This window comes from Python bivittatus, unplaced genomic scaffold (genome assembly GCF_059951505.1).
Source record: "Python bivittatus isolate LINGU-HERP-01145 unplaced genomic scaffold, Pbiv_v1 ctg000220_np1212, whole genome shotgun sequence".
Lineage (NCBI taxonomy): Eukaryota > Metazoa > Chordata > Lepidosauria > Squamata > Pythonidae > Python > Python bivittatus.
In genome coordinates, this window is record NW_028277048.1 from 36,020,217 (window position 1) to 36,046,800 (window position 26,584).

Sequence of the window (26,584 nt, forward strand, 5' to 3'; positions counted from 1 at the left end):
CGACCCTCTTCTTTGCTCCCTTCTGGCCCCGTTTGCTTAACTGAGAAGCAGGATGGAATGTTGGCCTATAGATGCAGGTCATTCCCTATGTTGCTTCTACAGCAAATCTCATCACTGCGAGGTGATTGAAGTTGTGGCTAGTTCCTCAGGCACATCCAGACATTCTGGTAGTAAAGCACAAGGTAGCAAGCAAGAAACCTCAGGGATTTCTCATGATTTATCTCTGGTTTCAAGGGTTGGAGTTCAGAGAACATGTCACCCATTCAAACATACTATTAACTGAGATCAGCTGAAAGATTGATGAAGATTTTATTAAGAACTATTACTCTGTATCACGAATGGGCAATTTGTATCCCCAGCACTCTAAGAACATGCCATCAAAATGCCACAGCAAAATGGTCAGATTTTGGTGTTGCGAATAGAAGTAATGTGGTTCCCCAAAATTTCTTCTCACATTCCCATCTTTCACTCCACCAAAATCCCAAAAACAAACTTGAAAAAAAAAAATCAGCCAGAGCACTTCCAGTGATATCACCACATCACTGGATGGCCCACAGCCCTCCAGAAGTTGCTTTATTTAGAAGCCCCTAAGCATTTCGCTATAACTTGTGAAATCAGAAGATACAGTCCTGCAAAGCCTTCTGCATTAGTGAAGTTCTCCAAAGCAACAAAGACAGGATAAATAGCCCAAATCATTTCAAGATCCCTAGAACCTTAACCTTTCCTCAAACTAGAACTCCTTATAGTAAATTGCTTTTAACTTATTAGGGAGGAACAAATCAAGAATACCAGATGTCACAGACATGATAGACATTTCAATGGGTGCAACTGGTAGAAAATTCTTTTCATTAGCTTTTCAGTCTGCAGCTCAAGGTAGAGCAAGGAATATAGGTAACATCTGTCATGGCTCTATAACTGTGATGGAATGGAATCATGAAGGCCAGACTCGGGGAGAAAAGCATTTTCTTTCATCTCCTGAGGCGAGAGGGAGAGATAAGAGGATGAGACTGGCACCTCCCTGAGGAATTCACAATGTTGTGGCTGGCATTACTTGGGAACTGGGGTTTCAGTCTGGGAAGATTCTTGCTAGAGGTTGTAGCTAATAAACATTGCTGGACTGAATTTACATGGTCTCTTGGAGTTCCTTGGGCTAGGCCTGACAATAATGGAAGGAAGGGCCAGATGTTTTCTGGTGCCAGGAATGCAGGCTTTCTAATAAGAATGGTTCATTCTTCAATGTACCCTTTATAGACTGGAAGGTAGACTGGGTGATATTTCAAGCAGTTATGTTACAAATGCCACCAAAAATATGAATAAACTTGGCTACATTGATTAAATGGACACTGGCTTATTATTTTTATAATAAAGCGGCAAGTGTCAGCTACCAAATGCAGCATGGAGAGACTTCAAAGGTCTGATAAACTCAAATTCATTTTAGTTTGAATAGCAGTACCTACCAACAGGATGTTCAAGAGTCAGATAAGTCAGAAAAAAAGTAAGTGGGATGGAAATAGAAGAATAAAGAATTGGTCTATCATTCCCACACACATTTTTGATCCCCCTGTTTATTCAGCATTTTAAAAAATCACTTCAATTACAAACAAATTTCTGTACTGGCCTTTGTGCACAGTAACAAACGCCTTCTTCAAACTGAAGAAACAATTCCATATAATTTATTTACTCTTGTTCATGAATACCTATTATTTAATGGAAGTTGCATGGTTCTTAGAAATCTTTAAAGTATTCACTTAGGCCCACATACAACCATCTTATATTCCGTCTCTCCTAGAATACTACGAATTGTGAGAAAAGCCCACCTAATTACCGCTATAGTAGAAACTTGGTAGGCTAAGAATGGGGCCACTATTGGCACTATTTATCCATTTGCATCTTCTAAAGAACCCAATTTTAACCCCTGGGAAGAGAAATTTCAAGCACAATTCTTAAGGTTTCATTTGGAAACATAGATACTGGAGATGTAAAGCAAACAGCCCTGAGTCAGAAGTATATCACATACACATACTAAGTTCTCTTGCTGGATCTGTCAAATTGTACTTCAGGTATATTCTGACTGCCTCATGCATATATTTTCTTACACAAGGGCCTTGGCACACACTTATGGTAGATTTGCCAGACTGTTAGAAAATTTATTTTTTTACATTAACATTTCCTGAGTCATCCTATCCTTACATCCATTGGAAGGACAGAGCAATTCCTCAATAATTTTTTTTTTAATACAAGACCATTTACCTTTTAGGCCCCAAAGGTAGAAAAGTGGTTGGAACAGATATGTTACTGTTGGTTTAAACAATGACACAAAATTCTACTGCCTTTTGCTACTTGTGATGACACTACAGAATAAACTATACATCATCAAGAGACTCTGATCTACCTTCAATGACTTATTGATGAGAACTGTTTAGTATGGGATGTGTAAAGAACACATTAGCAGCTCAGCCTTGCTCTCCAAGTAAACCTAAGTTCTTATTTATGCTCCTGATTATTTAAAAAAAATACTATTTATTTCAGCAACTGATAAAGCTAAATATTTCCAAATCCCTGAAGAAAAGATTCACCACACCCATTTGTTGGTCATTGTGTGTCAGTAGAAGCCTACAAGCCTTGAAGGCCTTGGAGGCTGTTCCACTCTGTTGTTCCATACAACACAATACATACAGCAAAGACCATCAATCACAGACCACACTGGACAGTTACACGTATGGAAACCTGCCTCAGCAATGAGAAGAATAAAAAAAAAATCTTGAAAACTCATGATTATGCTTCATACCAACAGCCTTGATGAAGCAGAACTAATTGGGAGCAAAAGGACAAATGCAGAAAGAACCTTCCTGTGTTACCCAACACCATCCACATATATATTATGACGAGTTTTAAAAATCAGTATAATTAAATCAATGCCAGATCAGTTCCATACAGTAATGTAAAATACAATGGTCTAGCTGCAACTTCTGCTGTGCCACATCTCCTATTTTGATTTATTTTGAAGGTCAATTTGAGAAAAGGTATTATTTCTTGTTATCCAAGTCCTACATCCAGGGACATCATAACCACAAATCCTAAGATGGCGGTCCAGGAAGCCAGCTTCCCATTGCCACTGAAAAGAAAAAGAAAAGGCAATAAAGTTTTCTGTTTGCTAAGCGTTAAGTTTTAGAATTATTATTTATAGGACTTTTAAAAAATCTCCCTTTTGAAACAAAAATATTTCTAAAACATATCCAGTGCTCAGCTTTCTTCTAAAAGCTTCTCTACTTTTCCTTCCAGTAAAAAAAAGAAAAGAATCATCTAAGCAGTCCATATTGCAAGGACTAAATTAATTCTTAAATATTTAGCTCCCAAAGTTTTCAAGCCACCTGTGTTTCTCATATGTTTCACAGTAGTATATCTACCATACTGCTTGCTTGCTTGCTTGATTCATTTATTAGATTTATCTCCGCCCATCTCCCCCTAATGGGGGACTCTGGGTGGCTCACATAATCTATTAAAACAATAAATATATATAAAATTACAAAAAAACATATTAACGTTGGGGCTTGGCTAGAGTAACAAATTAGTATTTCCTGCTTGGATACTTGATTCTATCTTGATTCAAGCACACACACATTTTCCTTGTTTCCATGAATTAATTCTGGAATATTATATTTGTTGATACTGGAGTACTGACACCATGATACCCAGAATCAAATTGTGTTATTATTAAGCCATTATAGCTAAGTATACCGGGAAGAGATACAAAACTGAACATTCACATTTGCTAACTGGAATCCTTCAAACAGTCATCTGTGAGGTTAAATTAATGGGTTCTGCACTTGTATGGTCAACTATTCATATGTTCCAAAGCCTAAGATTTTCTAACAGGAGCTTTACCTGACATGTAGTACTCATGTCTAAACCCTTAGTTCAGAAAATTATCAGAAGACATAATATTCTCAGATTTCAATGAAGAGGATAGGTAGATTCTATGAAGTCAGGATGACCACTCAGAGAGCTGCAGTTATAACTAAGCAACCAGTTTCCTTCACTGTGGTCTCTGTGATTCACACTTGTGGGTAACAATTACTCAAGTGGGTAAGATCAAGTAAGAACTGAAGACAGAACAGTCCTTTCAAATGTGGCATCCTTCCAATCTACAGTGTTGGAGAAATGTGGAAGGTTTCAGCACTATAGATGTTAGATAAAGGTCCTGCTTTCAGAGATACAGCTGTTAACTGAGACTGTTCCTGTGAGTGGTCTGGGCTGAGTGAGGATGCTTAGACAAAAAGAAAGCCATTTGGCCCATTTGTGACCCATTTGACTGTGATACACTGGCTCTGGTTTCCCTTAACCACTACAGAAAACAAACAACTGAGGATCCTTCTAAAATAAAGCAGTCTACTGAAGGTGGAATATAATTTCTGATTCTTTAGTTGAGGCTGGTCAAGTGCTGATGAAGTTGGATCCTCAGAGTAGGTGACAGATGTGATTTTTCAGAGTTAATTGCTGATTCTAGCTGCTCCAATAATGTATCCTGGATATGAGTGTAAAAGGTCACCAATGCAGGGGCAACAAAGAGGTAATAATCTACAGTGGGGCAAAAAAGTATTTAGTCAGCCACCAATTGTGCAAGTTCTCCCACTTAAAAAGATGAGAGAGGCCTGTAATTTTCATCATAGGTATACCTCAACTATGAGAGACAAAATGGGGAAAAAAATCCAGAAAATCACATTGTCTGATTTTTAAAGAATTTATTTGCAAATCATGGTGGAAAATAAGTATTTGGTCAATATCAAAAGTTCATCTCAATACTTTGTTATATCTCCTTTGTTGGCAATGACAGAGGTCAAACATTTTCTGTAAGTCTTCACAAGGTTTTCACACACTGTTGCTGGTATTTTGGCCCATTCCTCCATGCAGATCTCCTCTAGAGCAGTGATGTTTTGGGGTTGTCGCTGGGCAACACAGACTTTCAACTCCCTCCAAAGGTTTTCCATGGGGTTGAGATCTGGAGACTGGCTAGGCCACTCCAGGACCTTGAAATGCTTCTTACGAAGCCACTCCTTCGTTGCCCGGGCGGTGTGTTTGGGATCATTGTCATGCTGAAAGACCCAGCCACATTTCATCTTCAATGCCCTTGCTGATGGAAGGAGGTGTTCACTCAAAATCTCACGATACATGGCCCCATTCATTCTTTCCTTTACACGGATCAGTCATCCTGGTCCCTTTGCAGAAAAACAGCCCCAAAGCATGATGTTTCCACCCCCATGCTTCACAGTAGGTATGGTGTTCTTTGGATGCAACTCAGCATTCTCTCTCCTCCAAACACGACGAGTTGAGTTTAGACCAAAACGTTCTACTTTGGTTTCATCTGACCATATGACATTCTCCCAATCCTCTTCTGGATCATCCAAATGCTCTCTAGCAAACTTCAGACGGGCCCGGACATGTACTGGCTTAAGCAGGGGGGCACATCTGGCACTGCAGGATTTGAGTCCCTGGCAGCGTAGTGTGTTACTGATGGTAGCCTTTGTTACTTTGGTCCCAGCTCTCTGCAGGTCATTCACTAGGTCCCCCCATGTGGTTCTGGGATTTTTGCTCACCGTTCTTGTGATCATTTTGACCCCACGGGGTGAGATCTTGCGTGGAGCCCCAGATCAAGGGAGATTATCAGTGGTCTTGTATGTCTTCCATTTTCTAATTATTGCTCCCACAGTTGATTTCTTCACACCAAGCTGCTTGCCTATTGCAGATTCAGTCTTCCCAGCCTGGTGCAGGTCTATAATTTTGTTTCTGGTGTCCTTCGACAGCTCTTTGGTCTTGGCCATAGTGGAGTTTGGAGTGTGACTGTTTGAGGTTGTGGACAGGTGTCTTTTATACTGATAACAAGCTCAAACAGGTGCCATTACTACAGGTAACGAGTGGAGGACAGAGGAGCCTCTTAAAGAAGTAGTTACAGGTCTGTGAGAGCCAGACATCTTGCTTGTTTGTAGGTGACCAAATACTTATTTTCCACCATGATTTGCAAATAAATTCTTTAAAAATCAGACAATGTGATTTTCTGGATTTTTTTCCTCATTTTGTCACTCATAGTTGAGGTATACCTATGATGAAAATTACAGGCCTCTCTCATCTTTTTAAGTGGGAGAACCTGCACAATTGGTGGCTGACTAAATACTTTTTTGCCCCACTGTAAGTAGGGATCTGTAGTTGTGGCTGGGGTAAGTAGAGAGGATGAGATAATGAGTTGTTCCTAGAATAAAGGAGTGCCCTCAGACATGAATGAGGATGAAGGTGGGGGCCATGAAGCTGGAGACTAGCATAGAATCATGTTGTTCACAATATGTGATAGGTGAAAGTGGACACAAATCAAGGCTGCATCTACAGCTGTGGCTGAACAGGAAGACTTAAAGGCAAGGACCAAATGGTTTGGGAAAGCCTTGGTGGTATTGGTGGAATCAGATGGGAATCGAGGAAGACCAAGGCTATGTGTAGATGCAGCTGATGTCACAAACTTCAAGAATCTTCCTCTGAAGAATATAAAACTGGGATCAGACTTGGGCCTGTCAAGAAGTCTTCATCTCATCTGTATCACAAGTATTGATCAGTCATTAGCTGCTTAGCCCACTCTTTGCTGGTCCTTCATACACCATCACTGCTTGTCAAGGCTGCATATCCATTCTAGACTAGGGTTTTGCTTACTTAATTTTCAAATATGCATGTTCTGAGTTCCGAAGAGTGATTTTGATGAGCCTGTTTAGTAAAGATCTGACACTGTGAGTGTTACATGCTCCTTACTCAAGCAAATGAGGCATTATGAGCTGCTTACTGCCATACTTCTGGCACTTTCTAAATGGTACGCAAAGGGCCATAGAGTTTGGGGGCAAGCCAAGACTATAGTGGGAATGAGAAATGAGGAACTATCATTGCAACAGTCAAAAGAGAACTGAGGGTTTGAATAGGAGCCCTACAGAAATATATAGTGAATAGTACGTGTTGTCTGGATCTATGCTGATACCTGCATTTTTTGTTGTTGTTGCTTGTTTCTTGATTATTTAGGATAATTACAGCTTTATGATATTGGTTATTTTTAGTTGGATTTTAATTGATCATTGCTTTTGTAAACGATCGTGAACTGGTTTTGCAAGGTGCATGTGATATAAAAATCTGGCAGGAAAATGAAATAACGTGAACTAAAAAAAGAAAGTCAAGGAGAGCTCCCATCAAAAATCTTAACTTTTTCAAAAGCTATGGGACAGATACAGAACCCATGAATAAGATCATGATGAGATTATTAGGTTTTGCCATCTAACCCAACTTGACATTCAAGGGCAAAGCATGGCTTTAAAAACAAAAAGGGTACACAGGTGTACAGAGCTAAACTCTCATCTTCCAGCCATGGATTTATTTCCTGTACTCTTGTCTCCTAAAGAAAATTGGTCCTTTTTGCTGGACTAGTTCTATTGCTTAAGTTGTATTTTTATTCCTCACCTCCTTTAACATGCTCAGAAGGATCTACATCTATTTGGGTCCTCTCATTGTATCATCACATGCCTAAGATCAACCATGAAACATCATGGCTGAGGGTTGAATTTGGGATCTTAGTTACAATCTTGCATTCTGATCTTTAAAACACATTGGCTTACAGAGAAGTGAATCCACTGAAGAGGAGGGAAAAACTGTCAAGAGTAAGTATGAAGGAAAACTTAAAACCTAAAACAAACAAACAAAATTGAAAACCTGGCTTCAGTTCCAGGCCTGGGGTTGATGTTTATTATTTGCCTAAGGCCCCTGTTTTGTTTTGTTGATTTTGTTGTTTATTAGATCATTTTAGTCTGGGCTGTCTGTCTGATTTAATGTTTTTAGCTGTTTTTAAGTTTTTTCTAGTTTTGTATGCTGCCCAGAGTCCATTGGAGTTGGGTGGCCAATAAATTTAAATAAATAAATCTGTGAATAGACTATAGGAGGTTTAACAATTTCACTCACATGGACAATTTCCTTTTAAAAACCAGTCTCCCAAGGCCTCTATTTTAAAGGAAACTAGTCCCTCTAAGAATTTTTTTTTTTAAACCCTCAACTTTTCTGTGAAAGTTGAGAGAAGAAAATTCTTCTTCCGATTTCATTAAATTAGATTTAACTTTACCTCAAGGATTTTGAAGTTAAGGTTGATCAGATGCAAATAAATCGGGTGCTCACCTGATCTGTGCTTCTGGGATGATGTCATCCATTACCACATACACCATTGCCCCAGCAGCAAAAGCCAATGCATACGGGAGGAGAGGCTCTGCTAGCACTATGGCAAAAGCACCGAAGATGCCAGCTAGGGGCTCCACCATGCCACTTAACTGCCCATACCTGTAAAGCAAGCGGAGAAAAATCTCACTCAAGAACCTTTAGGCAGAGACACAGGATTCCTTTCCTTCCACATGCAATGGTTTATTTTCCCCCTCAACTCTCACCCTTTGGAGAGCTCAGAGTCAACACAAAATCAGCTCTTCCCCTTCTCCCTCCTAGGTTCTTCTCTGGGGTCAGGACAAGAGGCATGTTTATCAGCTCTTGAAAAACAGGCAGAAGTGCCTCCAAGTCATTCTTCTGCAAACCCAGTAGAAATTTATCCCCCTCCTTTAGACTGAGAAGTGACCAAAGACTATGGATGAAAGATGAGAACATCAGGCAGCTCACTGCCTTTTCTTCTCTCTCTCCTGCCTCAGCATGTAATATTCCTTGTTTATTTGGTCCACTTTGTTTCTATACAAAACTTTCAGGAGGTCAGAGACTCCATGTCACTTTGGAGATCTAAGAATTCCAGTGAGGAGAACCCTCACCAATTATTTTTTTTCTGAAAAAGATTGGGTAAGGTATGTGTGCATGCACACACCCACATTCACACAATAAAAATATGCCATGATTGGAGTCAATCATCAGCAAAGACATCAGTTTGTTTTGCTTTTTTATTGCCCTGTTGCTTTCTGAGAACAAGACATGTGAAAGAGATTTGTTCTTTAGAACTACATTTTCCTGATAACAATTTGCAAGCTTTCATGCTACAAAGAGATCTTTACACAGACTAGAGATTTTAAAAATGGCTTTGCTTAGAAATAATAAATGTATGCAGTCTTATAAACTTAAATACTTGGCTGGCTTTGTGTCCTATGGTCACCTTGGGAACTTTGTGAATGGCACAACCATGGAATGCAAACACTTTGTATGTAATATATACAGGGGAAGAAATCTGGGGATATTCATTTGTTTATTTAATTTTGATGCCGCCCAGCTTTAACTGACAAACATACATCCCCCCCCCATCTCTTTAGATACTGGGTATTTGATCTTTAAATACACTTTATCCCAAGTACAAATAACACCAGATAGAACAAAAAGGAGAATAACCTATGATGGTAATGCAAAAAGCCATCAAGAGCTTTCATCACGGTACTGGATTCTAAAAACAACCTATTTCTCATTTGTGTGCGAGAATGTGTAGTGCATCCAGACACACATCCACACAGGGTTGGGAAAAGCTTATTTGCCTATGAACTTTCTTCATGACCTGGCCAGAGATGTTTTGCTGTTTGAAGCTAACTCCATCCGAGATGACACTCTATGAAGTCATGATGATGCCTGAAAAAGCAAGGTGTCCTTTTTCATGGTCTCATGTAAATACTGAACAGCTTCCACAGAGTAAGCCATGGAACAGGCTCACTAGGTGTCCAAGATAAGGGCTGGAGATTAAAAGTAAGTTTGCTGAATGTGGCATGGGCAAACTTTGTTCTCCAAATCTAAAGTCTCCTGTCAAAATAACTCAAAAGAAAACATTTTTCAAATACCCTCAAAAACATTTGAACCAGAAATGATAACATGAAAAAAGGATGTATGCACACTGTGGAAAGTGTGATGTTTCTCCTAGAGCATTTGCTTTAAAAAGAAACTATAGCCAAGCCACCTCTCTTCCACAGATGCCTGGGAGTATGCAGTGTGCTGAATGCTTGTCAAGAACAACTTGTGGTATTCCCATAATGACAGCTGACAGATCACATAGACTTTCAGTAGAAGGGGTACAGAAAGATTGGTATGTAAACCAGCAATACTTCTACTTAGTAAGCCTTTTGTATATTACCTGCATGCTATGTATAGTCTTTGCTTAGTTATATTAGGTTGATTCACATGACCCTCCCTGCTTCTATCAGATGCATGTTACATAGGTCAGTCCTGCTCCCGATCATACAACTTAACCCCAAAATGGGTCTTTGAGTGAACCAGTGAACCTTTGAGTAAATCTTTGAGTGCACAACATTCCCTAATCTGATGCTATCTAAATGTGTTGAACTCCATACTCAACAAACCAGAGTAGTGACTGCCCATGCTGGCTAGTGAATCAACAGCAACCAAAATTATTGGGTTGATGAAGCAATGCTCTTAAAGGAAAGTCTACAACAATTATCTTGGAACAAAGGACCATCACGACAGAGCATCACAACAGAGAGATATAAAATTAGGCACAGCTGGATAGAGACTTTTTCTTCTTCACAGTGTTCAAATTTGAGATCATCCACTGAAACTAAATGCAGGGAGATTCAAGACTAGGAAAAGAAATGCATTATTAAATTGTGGGATTCACTGCCAAAACCTGTGGTAATGGTAGCTACTTTGGATGGTTTAAACATGAGTATGGATAGGTTTATGGATGATCAGGTTATCAGTGGCTTCCACCATTCATGTCTGCTTACTACTGCCTGAATCATAAGCAACATGCATTCATTACTGGTTGCCTGGAAGTCCCAGTGGAAGGGGGCTATCACCTTCCACTCCAGGCCCCCAAGCTTCCCAAATCCATCCAGTCAACCACAGTATGACACAGAATGTTGAATGGCCAAATCCCACTGGGTTTTTCTACAAATTCTTTTGTAGACCTTATGTAATTGGTCTAACTCATCTTGTTGTTTAGTCGTTAAGTCGTGTCCGACTCTTCGTGACCCCATGAACCATATTGCGCCAGGCCTTAAATTGGCATTAAATTGGCAAAAGGTGATATTGAGCCCCTTCTCTTCACCAGAAGGTTTCTGATTAGTATAGCATGCAGATACATTAGCAGGTGTATGAGAGAGCAGCTTGGGGCTTTGGAGAATGTGTGGTTGTTGCAGTTATTATAATTCAAGTTTATTTATACATGAAAATCAAATTTTCAAATGCAATGCTCCTTGGATAAAATTGAGGAAGGGGGCAGAGATTAGGAAATTAGTAGGATTACAGACCAACCAGAGAGAAATAAAGCAGCATTACAAGATGTGTGTAAAATGTAGGGGGCACCAAGGGATTTTGGAGGAAGCCTCTCACACGAGCCCTTGGAGGTAATTTCACCAGAGACTTATTGAAGCATTAGAATTTGGGCTTTATGATCAGTAACCAAAGACTAGCAACGGAGTGTTTTTCGAGTATTTTGAACTATAACTCCCACTATTCATTGGCACTGACCATGCTGATTGGAGCTAATAGAAGCTGAAGTCCAGAACATTTGGAGATTGCCCAATTGTCTAACTTTATCAAAAGTATTTTCTGAGTTGACCAGGTCTGGATCAGTTGAGAGTCAAAATGAAGCCCAAGATTGATGGCAATAGTAAATCTAAAAAAAAAAAAAAGTTCTCATATTGCTCATGTTCTTATCCATGAAGACATGCCAAAACATGCTCTCATCCAGGAAGACAGCAAGAAATGCACTAATAAGCAAGCTGAGCCCCACTCTTCTTCAACAGAAGCTTCTGTAAATAAAAAGCAGAGGAGTTCAGTGCGACCCAGCAGTTTATTTCATTCCTGGGCAGCAAATGCTATGGAAAAAATTGGCAAATTCTCCCTCGTTTGTACTGTTCACCCATTGCAGGTAGTGGAGAGATGAACTAAGCATTCTGGAAAAATACTCCTTTTGCATGGAGCATCTCAGAAAAGAGGAGATCGTACTGCTGTTGCTTTTTTTGAACTTCAGATCACCAACTGCAGTTGCCCTTTATCCTTCAGTTTGTTAAAAGGCTAAGATCGGTGCCTTCAATCGAGTTGTAAACTACCTTGCAGAGGCTCTTCAGAGACCACAGAATTGTCCCATGTAATAAAAAGTTGAGAACTACTAACAGAAATAGCAGCATTTTCCTTGCATTAGGGACATAGTATGACTCAAAGCCATTTTCATGCATTTTTAGTTCTATTATTAAATCAGATAACAGCAAAGAAAGCTCAAAGAAAAACCTGAGTAACAATGTGACTTACTTACCAGAATGCTCTCCATGTTGAAAATCCAGCCCCATGCAAGGGAAGGCTGACAGCCAGCCCTTCTGGAAAATTCTGAATTCCAATTCCAATTGCTAAATTCCTGTATGAATAAAATGAAACAGATTTATACAACACTGATGCTTGTGTTAAGTACTGGGAAAAGATACTGGGATAGTCCTCTACTGGAAAAGAAATCCTTATGATTAAACACATCTCTTTAATGTCAGTGTTTTAGCCCTTGAGGCCTACTGTAATCACTAATGCTTGGCATCCAGCTCATGATTTTCATCTTCAAAGTGTTCCTCAACCTAACAATGCCTCTGGGAGGCAAAGAGACATAGAGGTGGGTGGAGAGAAGACTTGTCAAAAAGAAGCAAGTTTAAAATAGCTAACTCTGTGGAATTCCAAAGAGCTGAAGTGGTGTTTTGTAAAATCTTGGTAAGTGCTGAAAATCTTAAGTTAAAGGAGGGAAGTTACAGCCATAGGAGATTTAAATAAAAGAATACATTGATTTCAAATAGGATTGAGCATTAGGAATGCCAACGGAATGCCTGAATGAACTGATTCAATCTCTTTTTGCATGGAAAGCTGAAGTAGTAGGAAAAATGCTAAGCCTAATGTTGCCTAGTGTATTTTTTTTTCACATGGCAAAGGATACTGAGATGTTGAGGCTTTAACCAACCTTGCCTTCTTTCCCAAATGCATATTCCAAGCTAACTCATAAACATAAAGAACAACATGTCCCATTCTGTGGTCTTCAAGAGACCACTCATAAGACTTACTCAGAGGTGGAGAAATACAAATTTATGCAGACTGGGCTTGAAGGAAACAGTAGGAATCTGGAACTCCTTTTTTAAAAAGAGCTTGAACATCGTATGCCACTCATGCTTGTCCATATATTAATTATAAACTCTCTCCAAATGCCACCAAAGCAGAGAAGGATTTTCTGTGATCAAGCAAGCCACAGAACTCATTCCTAAAGCTACAACAGTTCCAGATATCAAATGTCTGCCTGCCTTGAGGTAGCTCAACTATGCTTTGGCTGCAGCGGTCTTCTTTCTTCCAAGAGGAAAGGGCAGATGAACCTCAAGTAGAGTTTGACTAGCTACTTGTGATCAAAAGGAAGGGGGACTTGTTCAACCCCCCTTTCAAAAGAAAGGAGGGGTTGTTCAAGGCCTTGTAGCCAGATTAAGGCTGAAGGTTTCCCATCCCTGCCCTAATAAATACAGCTTTACCTATCACTTTCTTTAAAAAAAGAAAAGAAAAGCTGTTTTGACCACAACTGCCCCTTCCACATGCTTTTCTGTATGCTACCTTCTATGATATACTTTTTGGTATGCATTTCCTCCAGATAACTGCTGTTTTGTGAGGGTTTTTTTGTTTTGGTTTGGTTAAGAAAGAATTGAGTGGACCATGTGAATTACTGTCAGTCTGCAATTTCTAAAATCTGAGGACATCCCTAGGCTGAACATCCCTTCTTTTCGTTCAATACAGATTTGCATTCTTGCACTGTAGGAAAGTGTGCACAACTTCCATCATTGTAGCATATCTGTATTCCTGAAAGGTGGGAGTTAATATGGGTACAATCAGTTGGGTACAATCAGTTAGAAAAGTATTGGTGATACTGGTTAATAGAGGAAAAGGCTAGGATATCTACAAACAGAATGTATTTATATGCCTTTGTCAAAGGGAAATAAAACATCCCCTTATTTTATGGTAGAATTTGGAGGTTTAAGGCTGTTGAATACACAGACATAATAAAATAAGAGTAAATTTATTGTCTGGCTTTGAAGCCTTCTAATATGAAAACAAACCTAATAGCTGCAACAGACAATAATCTGCTTAAAGTTGTTAATATATTGTTAAACACCGAGCAACTGATCACCACCACTGATAATGAAGACAGTTGACCAATGTTAACAACGTAAGTATCTAACAGTTCATCTATTCAGTGCTTAACTGCTGATGAACAGAAACGTAATTTTTCTAGGAGTGTCAAACCACCAAGGTTTAATTGTCCTTCAAATAGACATGCAGCTTTGAATTTGAGCAAATTTCATCTGCAGAGGCAAGAAGAGAGCAATGTGGTTATGTAGACAGAATATTGAGTTTTAAATGTGAGAAATCCAGATTGTAATCTCTGTTCAACCACAAAGCTCGCTGGGTGGGCTTGGGCAAGTCACAATCTCTGCAGAATCTACATTACTGGCTTATTGGAAGGATAAATGAACAAAGAATTGTGAAGTGCTTTATGCATTGTAAAATGTACCTGCCCTTTCCTCTCCATCATCAGTAGTATTTAGTACCCTTTTCACTGCTTCTGTTCTTCAGGGGAGCTCAGTCTTGGCAGCCATGTTTCAATTACAGGACACTGCATGTGTCTGAACGTGCTGTATTCAAGAAAGATGGAAGCCAGGAATGGGCCAATGAGCGATAGGAGTAGCAGGTGAACAGATGGATCACTTAGGGAGAGAGGGCAGAAGAGGGAAAGTGAAAGTAGATTTCTAAGTAATACCTCTACAAAGACAAATATGCAGTCTGGAGACAAATGTTTTCTTACAACACAGCAGTGCTGCAAAATAATACTATCATGCTACTTATGATTTAACTGTGAAATAGATTAAGTACCCCTGCTCCTCACAAACAATCCTTAAACATTTTTATCACATTTTTTGTCTCTACAACTGTAACAAGATATATTTTAAAAACCAACTCCTGGAAAGAAAATGATTGTACTTGGAATAATAAAATGTTCCTTCCCTATAGGTACTTTCCAAGAAATGGTCAGGGGATTAAAAGTAACTAAATTCTAAAAGGTTACAGACAAAATGCTTGAGTGAATCAGCCTGATTGTTCTCATGGAACAGAAGGGTGTATTGATAAGAAGTGAGCTACAGCTTTATGAGCAAACATTTGAGTTTCATTCCATTTCAGCATACATGGCATAGGAGCAAAAGAGTGCATGTTAACATTACATTCGTGGCATGGATGCTGCTGAACTATTGCTTATGAAACTGGGTCCACTTGCTGTATGTTGGAATGCCTGCCTGTAATTTTCCTAAAATGGAATTTTAAAGGAAACTTAAGCTCCTCTTCTTGGATTTCCCTGATTGATGATGGAATTTGCTGCTCCCAAAGATGAAGGATTAACAACGCCAGAGGGCAGACTCTGGATGAAAGTGCTGCAAACCTTTATCTCCAAGGTTCTCCCTATAAGGCTCAGTCATGCCCTATAGTAACCCCTTTATGCCACACATACTTACAGTATAATTCCAGTCCAAATAACCTAAGCCACGCAACAGTGACATTCAAAACCCAACGAGGATTGAAAGGTTGAAAGGTTAGCAGAGTCACCTTTTCTAAAGGTAGGGCATCTTGTGTGCAGTATACATATACAACTTCTGCCTATATGGTCTTTCCCCATTCTCCTGACTGGATGGCCAGTTGTGTACAGTACGTATATTATTTGGGATATGCAAATCTATTCTTGAATTAAAGGAACTGGTAAGTAAGTATTACAATATCACTGAGCAGCATTTACAGCACAGAAAAGAAACATTAGCAGATTTTACTGAGTTCATGTGTGCAGACAACTATTTTATATAATGGGCATGGTTTTCCCTGTTCTTTCAGGGCATTGTGAATGGGAAAACTGATGAACACTTGAGCTCTGGGGGATTCTCTGATACATCAACCAAGCTCAGCAGTAGACAAAAGGATAGTACCTTGTGTGGTGTGTCAACTGAAAAGAAATGCCACCTATATTCTATATAGAGAGTTCAGGATAGATGCATTTATATATTTTCTGCATATATATATGCAGTAGCTTGCTTCAGCAGTATGCAGCCTCCAGCAACCATAAGGAACAATTATCCCCATCTTTGGTGGCTTTAGAGATCTACCCATGTGGGGGAGATTCCCCCCCCCCAATGGAGCTGAAAAACAGCAGGGCTTCCTCCTGTGCCCTCTGTTCTTTTCCTTGCTGAGAACCTCCCATCTCTTCACAAAGACGAGCTTCATTCTTCCGAAGAGAAAGTTCAACAGCTGCAAGAGAGATCCTTTTCTGACAGATTAAACTCTTGCTTCCTCTTAGTAAAATGAGACTCGGGCTGGAAAGGAAAAATTGCTCCGTGTTGCTAACTTTTTAACAGCTGGCAGAAAGGAGGAGGCCAGGACAAACTGATGAGAATCAAGGGAAGATGGGAGATGAGGGAAAATCATCTCTTCAAGAAAACAGGGGAACTGCTGTCTTCAAGCTCTCCTACCCCCTCCTTTGCCTCTCCTTAGTACAAAGCAGCTATTACCAGCTCCAACCACAACAAACTAATGAGTGGGAGAGAGAAGTGTGAATGAAAGAGGCTGTACTATAAGAAACCACAGATTGCTACTTTCCCCTACCAGAAGGCAAAGCCTGTTTTGACCTTGCTCTAGTTATTGCCTTAAAAAAAGAAAGAAAGAAAGAGCAATTAGGTGAATTTTTATTTTGCTTTGTTCTATAGAGAAAGGATGGGTTAGTCAGGTGATGATGACTGAATGGGAAATGGAAAGGAATTAGGGAAAATATAAGCTAATTATATGCATGAAACATCTTGATGCATGCTTTGAAACAGGGAGGCCAACAATGTCTATCCTTCTTGGTCTTACTTTTGAATGGAAAATAAATTTGTGCAGGATGCTATTGCCTTTCTTGACCTTTGGGGAGTGTCTGATATTCTATGCATGTCTGTTCAGATGGAACAGCCTTCAGAACTTACAACCACCCTATAAATACAGTACATGGTTTGTACTTGCCAACATTTAAAGTCCCACTTATAGCCAGTATTCTGGAAACAATTTCTCTGCAGCTGTTAGTCCAAAATATTATCAGATGCCATCTCTCCTTTCCATGCTAGCTAACCACACCCAAATTATGCAAAATGCCAATGCGCCAAATCTGTTTTAAAAACAGAATATACTTAATAGTAAAAACAATAGAGACAGATGCTGAAGCTAGATGAAGGACTCATTTAGCCTTTGTTAAGTTCAACAGCATAAGATTAAGCAGAACTGATGAAAATATGGAGGATGAAGGATATGGTTAGCTTGGGAGTAGCAACAGGAGGTCTCTGGACTGGCTCTGTAGTGATTCAGGACCCTACGAAGGGCCTGATAGAGCATCTGAGGAAGGTGAGACATTCCTTGGCAAAGGTAAAGAAGGCCATAGAGCTGTTTCAATGACCTCCTTGGAAGCTTCCCTTCCTCATGACTACTCAGATCACAACAGGAGCTAGGATCCTCAGCCTGTGCTTTAAGATGTCTCCTGGGAAATCATAATTGGAACAAAATTCTTAGAAATGAATGGCATCAGGGAGTCCACCTTTTGGAGCCCATTTTTGAGTGGTTTTTGGTGCAGAGTCAAGAAAGAAGGTTCTAGCAAATGCAGACATTAGTACTACAACTAATACTTCAAATCTTCTAGTAAAGTAGCCTCATCCTTTCCATGTAGCTCTTTACGGCTTGACCCTCTGAGCAACAGCATCTGGGGAAGTGGGATCTAAAACAGAAGATGGGGGTCACGGCAGTAACCAAAGCCCCATACAAAGGGGGAGCCATCATGCTGCTAGTGACTGCTATCCTTTTGACAGCTTCCTTCCCCATGCATGCAGCTATGCTCGAGAGTTCCTTCTTGGGGCAACAATCACTATCACTGGAATTTCAAGTAGCTCTTGAACTTTAATTAGGATTGAATAAAACCTATTTAAAGATTTGGAGGGTAGGTTTGTGCAATTAGTGTTCATGCATTTTTAAACCACACTGAAAAGGGCAAAGGTAAGTTTCCTCAGAGGATGGGTGGCTGGAAAATGAAATCTTGGTTTCCTTGTTGTTCTATAATGACGGGGGGGGGGAACTCCCTTGCTAAAAAGATATCTCTATCTTCCTCAGAAGGTTCTTCTCTATTGCTTGACTCAAAGGGCCACAGTGCCTTCTACCAAAGGGAAAATATTCATGATTTCCTTAAGCCTGGGAGCCAACACCCTAGTACCAAAATATTTGGTATCCAAGATTACTTTGTTTTTTGTAGGCTTGTTCCCTGATGTATGTCTTATGTAAATACTTTGAACCTGTCTTGTATTATAGATTTCAGGTTGGACATACCATTAAAAACCCCCAATTCACTACATTAAAAAAAAAAAGGCTAAGATAATTGAAACAACACTACCTTGAGCTTTATCTAGACTCAGCAAGATTTACTAGGAATTAATCTCAGGATGAAATGAGTTTCATATTGTTGCCAACTGCATGGCTTTTCATAACTGGGATTCTAATGCTAGAAGGTGTTCCCCTGGTCCTCTGCATAATGTACAGCTTCCAGTGATGGGACAGAGAAAGGAGTCCTATTTGCAGTTATGTACAGAAACATGTGTTAATCTTGGGAAAGTATCTCTTGTGATGAGTACATAATGCAGTGAAGAAGGTTTCTCTCTAAAACGACTGAACAAGAAAGTTTTTGTGATTGGTACTCTATAAGTATCATCTGTTCATTTTATGATTGCTTCCTATCTCTTCACAAGGGAAGATCACAACTCCAGCAAAGTTTCATGGAAAACAAAAGATCCATTATGAAGGACTAGGAAGAAACTCTTTGATGGCTCCCTCATATGGCACAGGATGGAAATGGACATTATAAAGAAATCCCTCCCCCCCACACACATACCAAAAGGCCAGTGTCATAATATAAACAGCATTACAATAGACCTGAAGAGCAGCAGCACTTAATAGAATTGGACAAAGTGATATTCACACTTCCAGGACAGTAAACAACACCTTGAAAAGAACAGCTGCCAACTGAATTCATGAGTTTATTAACAATGGGGAGACAGGAAACAGAACCAAACTCTGAATAAGAACAAAATAGGAAAATAAAAATGGCATCTAAATTAATAACATGTAGTTAGACAGAACAACTTTATAAAATTATTTCAGAGATATAAAAATATTTCTTTGTCACTATCATTAGGACAACCCAAAAGGAATTAAGACAATTTTGTCTCCATACCTCCCTCAATTCTTTCCTTTGCAGATTTATCTCGGTTTAATCTCTGAATACTCCCATTTCCTCTTACTCAACACCCAACTATACATGATAATCTGAAAACTCAGATTTCACAGTACTTGACACCTGACCTGCAATGGTTTTTATTAATTGATTATGACTGCCATTTTCAAATTTTGCACATGCCAGGAAACCTGCATTCAATGCTACAGTTTACTCAGGAAACTTTTGATTCATAACACATTCCCAACATTTCCTTATGACTCTATAGCAGAGGAAGATGAGTAGCAAGCAATAAGCAAGTGGTCTTTCAACAATTCTGCTATTGAGGCACTCAGGTGAACTTTCAAAGAATTGAACATTTTCCACAAAACTGCTTGAAAACCTCTGACTTAACATATTTGACTATATTTGGTGGCTGGCATGCAAGAGTGAAGAAGCAGGTGGAACTTCATGTCCACTGCTGCTTCTGTTACCAGCTGGATTGTGAACTCAGAGTCCCAGGGCTAATTGCCCTGTAAGATAAAGGAGGAGAAACAGTCAGGCAGCTTCTGTTACCAGATGCCCCCCTACCTCCTAAGAGGCCAGTAGGGTCAGCTGTCTTCTGAGGAAGAGCAATAGGATCATCACAGCTCAATTTTTTAAGAACCATAAGACATTAAGAACTGATGCCCCAGTTATTCTGAAAGAAAACCTGACCTGTTAATCTAGGTGAATGGGCAGGGAATCTGAAGCCTGTGAAAATCAAACTCTGGGGAACAAATCAAGAACCTCCTTTCAGATGAGGGGCCCAGCTCCATTTTGCTTTTTGTTTTTGTTTTCATTGGAGCTGTTCTTTAAGGTGGGCTGAAAACCAGGTAAGAAGAAGCAGCAGCTTCAACCCATGAAGTCTGAGTTGGAGGTCAGGGAATGGTACAGCAAGCTAGGGACCAGTGGAACTAGATATAATATTGATTCAATTTATTTTACAGATTATTTACTTATTATTTTATTCAATTTGCATACTACCCAACTCCCAACAACTCTGGGCAGTTCACAAGAAAACATAAAATAGAAACAATACAATAATAAAAGTAGAAGCAAAGATGGCACAACCATCTCAAAAAAACAGGTAACACCACTCCTTGAAAGGGTCTACACCCCTCCTAGCCAAAGCCAGGTCTTCATGGCCCTCTGAAACTTCAGTAGGATGGAAACTCCCCCAATCTTGGGGGGAACCCCATTTTAGTAGAGGGCTGAGGAGGATTTCTCTGGAGTAAAGGGGCTGGTGGCAACACTACTGAACAGGCTTTTGTCAAGAATTGGAGGGGGATGCTGTAGGGTTTTAGATGGAAGGTTTAGATTCCAGAGGGCCCAATCTATACATCCCACACATTGATAGGCAGTTCCCATTAAGTTTTAGTTTGTCAGCACAAAATCAGGGATTATTATTCTGCAAAGAGTTACCTCTAAATAGTAACACATTTTAATATTTGATCACAGTTAATAACTGGCAAGTAATTTTAAAAATGCTTAAAATATGTAATACTAGATGGGCTAAGCTATTTTAAATCTGAAATCTGCCAAAATCAAAACTATCAACGGCATTCAAGTTTTCTGCTTTTAAAATTTTCCAATTAAATAACTGATTTCAATGCAAATATGAACTCACATTTTACGTTATAGCCACTTACACCCTATTCAGCTCATGAATGGACTACTGCAAAATGCTGTACATGGGGCTGCCCTTGAACACCACTCAGAAGCTGCAGCTGATCCAGAATGTGGTCACATGGACAGTGATGGGCATGCTGTGCTATGCCCATGTGATGCCACTGCTCCATGGACTACAATAGCTACCAGTTGCATTCCAGGTGCAATTCAAGGTGTTAGTTATCACCTACGGGCAATAGACCCTGGCTATTTGATGGACCCACCCTCTGGAATAACATCCTCCTGCAGATCTGTATGGCTCCCACCCAGATGACATTCAGAAAGTCATTGAAAATTTGACGGTTCTCCCAGGCCTTAGAGTGGGATGGTGGTTGAGCCCTTGTAGGATGTTTTTGTTGCTATAGAGAGTTTGTCTCCTAGATGCTATGCTTCATTTCCTTTTTAAAACCATTCTTACTTTTTTTTTTTTTTTGACGTAAACTGCCCAGAGTAATTTGGATTCGGGCAGCCTCTAAATTGTAACAAATAAACAAAGTAAGTTTGGTTCTGAAATTTTTATGGAAGAATCTGAATGCCAACCTCAGAAATTAATTATAGAGGTTACCTATAATTACTATACCTATGGTGCAGCAATGGGATATCCCTGAATGATTTAAAATAAATTCTCAATCTCAACCACTTCAACTAAAGTAGGAGAGTGGTAACAATCCCATTTAGTGGGTTATTGTGAACAGATGGGTAGAATGTTAATTGTTTTGCTACTTTCATAAAAATGTAAGTGTTTCTTCAGACCACAATTCATTTAGAACTTTTATCACCAACAGTCATGATTTTGTGATTGCAGCCTGAAAGGGTAATAGCTACATAAAGGTTTTTTTTTAAAGAAATAGCGTAGTAATAAAGTCTTCTTCAAAGCAAGTTTGACTCCTGGTGACTTCAAGGTCACCTCCATGAGGGGCTTTTTGTTTCTTGTTGGGTGCAGTGTAGAAATGGTTTGTCCTTGCCTTGGTCCAGGGAGTGTTTTCAACTGCCCACGCTCCCCCACAGTTCTGGGTACCAACCAGGCCCAATTCTGTGTAGATCTAGAGCCCAGACAAGGCCAAGCAGGAAACCTAAAGCTTTGTTCTAAAGGGCTTACCTTTTGCAGACCAAGGATAAAAGTACCCTACATATTCTTAATCTAAAATATACCGGCACTATAATAGTATTATCTCATCAGTGCTAAAAACCAGCATTTGCCTTAGAAAAAAGCAGGTAACACAGCTACTGCTCAGAATTCTTCAGTGCATATGCAAAAGAGGAAAAAGAGAATGCTGATCTCTCTCTATTCCTTTATCTTTTGATTAGCCAGCTCCTGAGGAAAAAAAAGTAGAATTGGCCTGTAAATATTGAACTGTTTCATATTTTATAAGCATTAGCCTATCCTAAATGGGGACCTTTTCTGCTGGTTTCTCTAACCTTACACTGCTTCTTTGCCAGCTGGCATGACATCACCTTGAAGATCTCTACTGATGCTCTTATAAAAAGTGGCAAAGAAAAGAATTTGGCATCCCTACATATTTGAAAGGTCAAGGCACAGAAAGCCTTCTATAAGCCTAAACCCTTGTTTTGAAAGGCCTATTCTTTGGTAGGCTGATTATGAAAGTAGGCTACATATTCTTAACAAGCCCATTTTCACTCTGGCTTCAATTTTCTACATGCATGTGTATTCTTGCATGGCTGGGACCTTAACATACTGTTTTGATTGTTATCATATTGCCATGAAAGGGCCGATTGTTTTGGGTTTCTACAATTACGTCATGGCTTCCCACTCTGGTTACCTGTCAAGGTGCTTGATCGGGGTTGCAGGTGGGAAGGACTCCTGTGGTAAGCCTTGAGCACTTCCCCATACCTGCCTTACCTGTTAAACCCTGCTGCCTTAACATGCAAAGTTTCCCTCTCCCCTCCCTTTTTAAAAACTTCTGCTCTCTTGCATCAGGCAGGCATAGAAAAAGAACTTGGGAGAAATGATATAGAAGCTTTCCAATCATTTCCAAAAGTCTGGGGACTTCTTTCTGGATTTCTACACAGAATTAAATCCATATTAAAGAAAACATTTTTCGTCAGGAAGTAATAAAAAAGATGTTGATTTTTCACAATAAAGATGTTGATTTTTCATAATAAAATTATGAATTATATTATATAATATTTTGCAATAAAATCTTAATGTGATTGATAAATACCCCCCTACCAATAGTTACTGGAACAAACTGTGGAGGAAAGAGGAGAACCACTGCAGAACAGTGGCCCCCACTCTCACCTCCTGGAGACAATCCAGAAGGATGCGATGGTCAATGGTATCAAAAGCTGCTGAGAGATCCAGGAGGTCTAGGAAGGATCCACCAACCCCATCCCGAGCCCTCCATAAGCCATCCACAAGTGTGACCAAACCCTTCTCAATACTATAACCCAGCCTGAACCTGACTGAAAAGGGTCTAGATAATCTGCTTCATCCAGGATCCTCTGCAGCTGGGCACCTACTACTCCCTCACCCACCTTCCCTAAGTTGTTCTGAAAGTTGTCCAATACCATTGGGTCCAAGGATGGCCTCTTGAGAAAGAAGCATACCACCACCTCCTTCAAGAACCACCCTCTAACACAAGGAGGCATTAACCACCATTGCTAGGTGCTACTTCCTGGGAGGGCTTAACTAACCAGGAGGGACATGGGTCCAGAATGCAGGTGGCAGAACGAATAGCAATAAGGACTCTGTCTATTGCCTCAAGATCGACTGGCTGAAACTGATAACTGAGCTAAGATATGCCTTGGTCACTTCCATATGACCAGCCGAGCCAGAGTCCAAGTCAAGTGTTTTTGTCCAACAATTGCCTGGAATAGTCCTCACAGTGGCACTGCAATAAGAGCAGAAAAGTAAACATGTTTCTCCACTCTTATTGCCACAAGGTAAGTTCTAATAAAGGTTTTTACCTGTGCCTGGTTGGCTTCATTCTTTCTCTTTCTCCAGTGGTGCTCCAGATACCTCCTGTTTCACTTCATCTTCCAGGGGGCTGTACAGGAACCATGATCACAAAGAGTCTACACAGGTACAATCTGATCCAAGGCTCCAGTCACACACTCATTCCAAGCTGTGACTAAGGCCATGGCCTAGCCATGCACCAGAGTCTTGAAAATAACCCCAAACTTCCTCTGAAACCTTACAGCAGGGGCTCTCAAAATACAGCCCGCAGGCTGAATATGGCCCGCCAGGATCATTTATCCGGCCCGCCTGCCTGATTGGCTGCCGTTGCTGTCTGTCAGAAGCGGAAGTGTCGGGAGCTGCAGGCAATGCACGAGGAGGGAGATCGCAGAGCTGGACTATTCTACATGACAGGTATGCCGGGTCCAGCGGCTCTCCTCCTCTCCTCATGTTTTTTTTCAAACTATAGTCTGGCCGCTCAACATTCTGAGGGACCGTGAACTGGCCCCCTGTTTAAAAAGTTTGAGGACCCCTGCCTTACAGGGGCCATCAGTTACCTTGGGTGGACCAACTGAAAAGGCCCTACTTCCCTGCAGTCCATCGTCATGGACAGATCACACACCCCAACCACAGAGACAAAAAAATAAACCTAGTATGTAACCCCACTGTGAGTTGAGCCCCTAATAATTTGGATCAGATCCATGGCTGCCATGGTGGCTATAGACTCCTGAACCACCTCTGACTCCAGGCTGAAATAAGGCATGTTGAAGTCCCCCCCAGAACCATCAGCACTGCCAAAACCACAGGGACAGAGAAGGAGATCATAATGGTAAAGTGAAAGGTGAAAGATTGCAAACCTCCTCTCCCAGAAGCAGTCTCAGTCCATACTTTGTGGTCTGTCATCTTCCCTTGGTATAACTCCTTGGTAGTTGCTGCTACCAACATCTATCTGCTGCCAACATATATCTTCCACAGACGCCTTTACCTAGCATCCTATTTGTGCCGTGGCTCTCTCTTCCAATCACTCTAAAAAATGATTCTTATCTTACTTAATGGTGGAGGCTTTTGTCTTTGTTGCTCTGAAATGTAATGGGGGGCAAAGGACGAACTGAGTTTCTTGGAACCACATTCTGTTTCTTGGGACTCCCTAATTCCTACTGCAGCCCCTGTTCCAAAGTGTTTGAACCAAGAGCTCGCTCAACTATATAAGCAACCCAAGTGTCACCTGGAGAGGATTTCTTGGTTGGCAATCATTTTTAGGCGCCACAGCAAAGCCATTCCAAACCCTTGTTTGAAGTAATACCTATATTAGGTCAAGGTAAGGTCGCAGAATCAGTGTGTAGGCTTTCAAATTCAGAGCTGTATAAAGCAAGATGTATAAAATAAGAGCCACCCAGGACACATGAAATGATGCAAAGGAATGACAGCTACACCATAACACCTTCTGAACATGTGAGATGCTTGTTGCTGCATTTTAACTTCTAATAACAAAGGATGTAATAGGCTTGCTTGTTTGTTTTGATAATATTTAGAAATAATAATGTAAACAATTAGGCCAGCAAAAATAGGCACCCAGGTAGTCCTCACTTACTGGATGCAATTGGGATTGACAACTCCATCGGTAAGCAATGCAGTCGTAAAGTGAAACATCACATGACTGCAATTGACAACCTCATTTCTGCTGTGGTCAGTAAGCAGGTCATTCACTGCAGGTCGTTAAGTGCAGTGTCACATGACCATGATTTGTGACTTCCTGCCGGCTTCCCCATTGACTTTACTTGTTGGAACCTGGCTATGAAGGTCGCAAATGGCAATCATGTGACTGAAGGATGCTGCAACCATCGTAAACGTACACCGGTTGCCAAGCGCCCAAATCGCGATCACGTGACTGCAGGGATGCTGTAATGGCCACAACTTTGAGGACCAGTCGTACATCTCAGTATTCGGTACCATCATAATTTCAAATGGTTGCTGAACAAGTGGTTGGTAAATGAGGAGTACCTGTACATAATTGCTAATTAATTATAAAATAGATCCAATACTTAATATCACTAGATGTGGAAACTAAGCTCCAAAATCCTTCCTAGGTCAATGCAGGTGATTTTATTCTAATATATTAAACACCCGCACATATGTTACTAAAGTGGTTGAGGCATGTTTTGAGAAAAAAGTAATTGGGAGGAGGGGAGAAGAGCAGCACATGCCTCAAGCTAATTTAGGTGCATGTCTTGCCTTGGTGATAGAACAGTTCCAAAAATAGAACACTGACAACAAAGCAATCGCACAAGAGTTTTGGGGAAAATCACAGCCATCGGCAAACCTATAAGCTTTAAAGGCCAAGTTCAGACTTATATAAAATAGTCATTAACAAATACAAGATAATGTCTCATATGAATTCTACAAAAATCAGGAACACTGCATGACATTCAAAGTGTCATCCAAGGTTTTTTTTTTTTTACCAAGAACAATTCATTTCATTTTTATTTAATTTAATAACTCATTATTATTTCAGTGTACACAATTATAGGCTGTTTTCAGACTGCCCAAATGCACAACAAGAATGAATACAAAGTGGTGACTCTTTTTAGCTTCAGCAAATGTCTCTTTATTTTAGCAAACTTCCAATGTGCTCTAGAGCACATTGACTCAGTGACTTCATTATCTCCAAAAGAGAGAGAGAGAGAGAGAGAGAG

General features: G+C 40.1%; 1 protein-coding gene across 3 annotated transcripts in view; it reads right to left on the reverse strand.

The window, feature by feature from the left end:
• Nucleotides 1-493: 493 nt before the first annotated feature.
• The window catches only part of SLC39A11 (solute carrier family 39 member 11), a 385,119-nt gene continuing 359,028 nt past the window's right edge, over nucleotides 494-26,584 (reverse strand). For all 3 annotated transcript variants that reach the window (XM_088138335.1, XM_088138334.1, XM_088138333.1), the window contains 3 exons: nucleotides 12,251-12,349; nucleotides 8,188-8,346; nucleotides 494-3,115 (listed from right to left, as the gene is read on the reverse strand). In XM_088138335.1, the coding sequence (XP_087994461.1) occupies nucleotides 3,037-3,115; nucleotides 8,188-8,346; nucleotides 12,251-12,349 (337 nt within the window). In that variant the 3' untranslated portion in view covers nucleotides 494-3,036. The remainder of the gene's footprint in view (nucleotides 3,116-8,187; nucleotides 8,347-12,250; nucleotides 12,350-26,584) is intronic.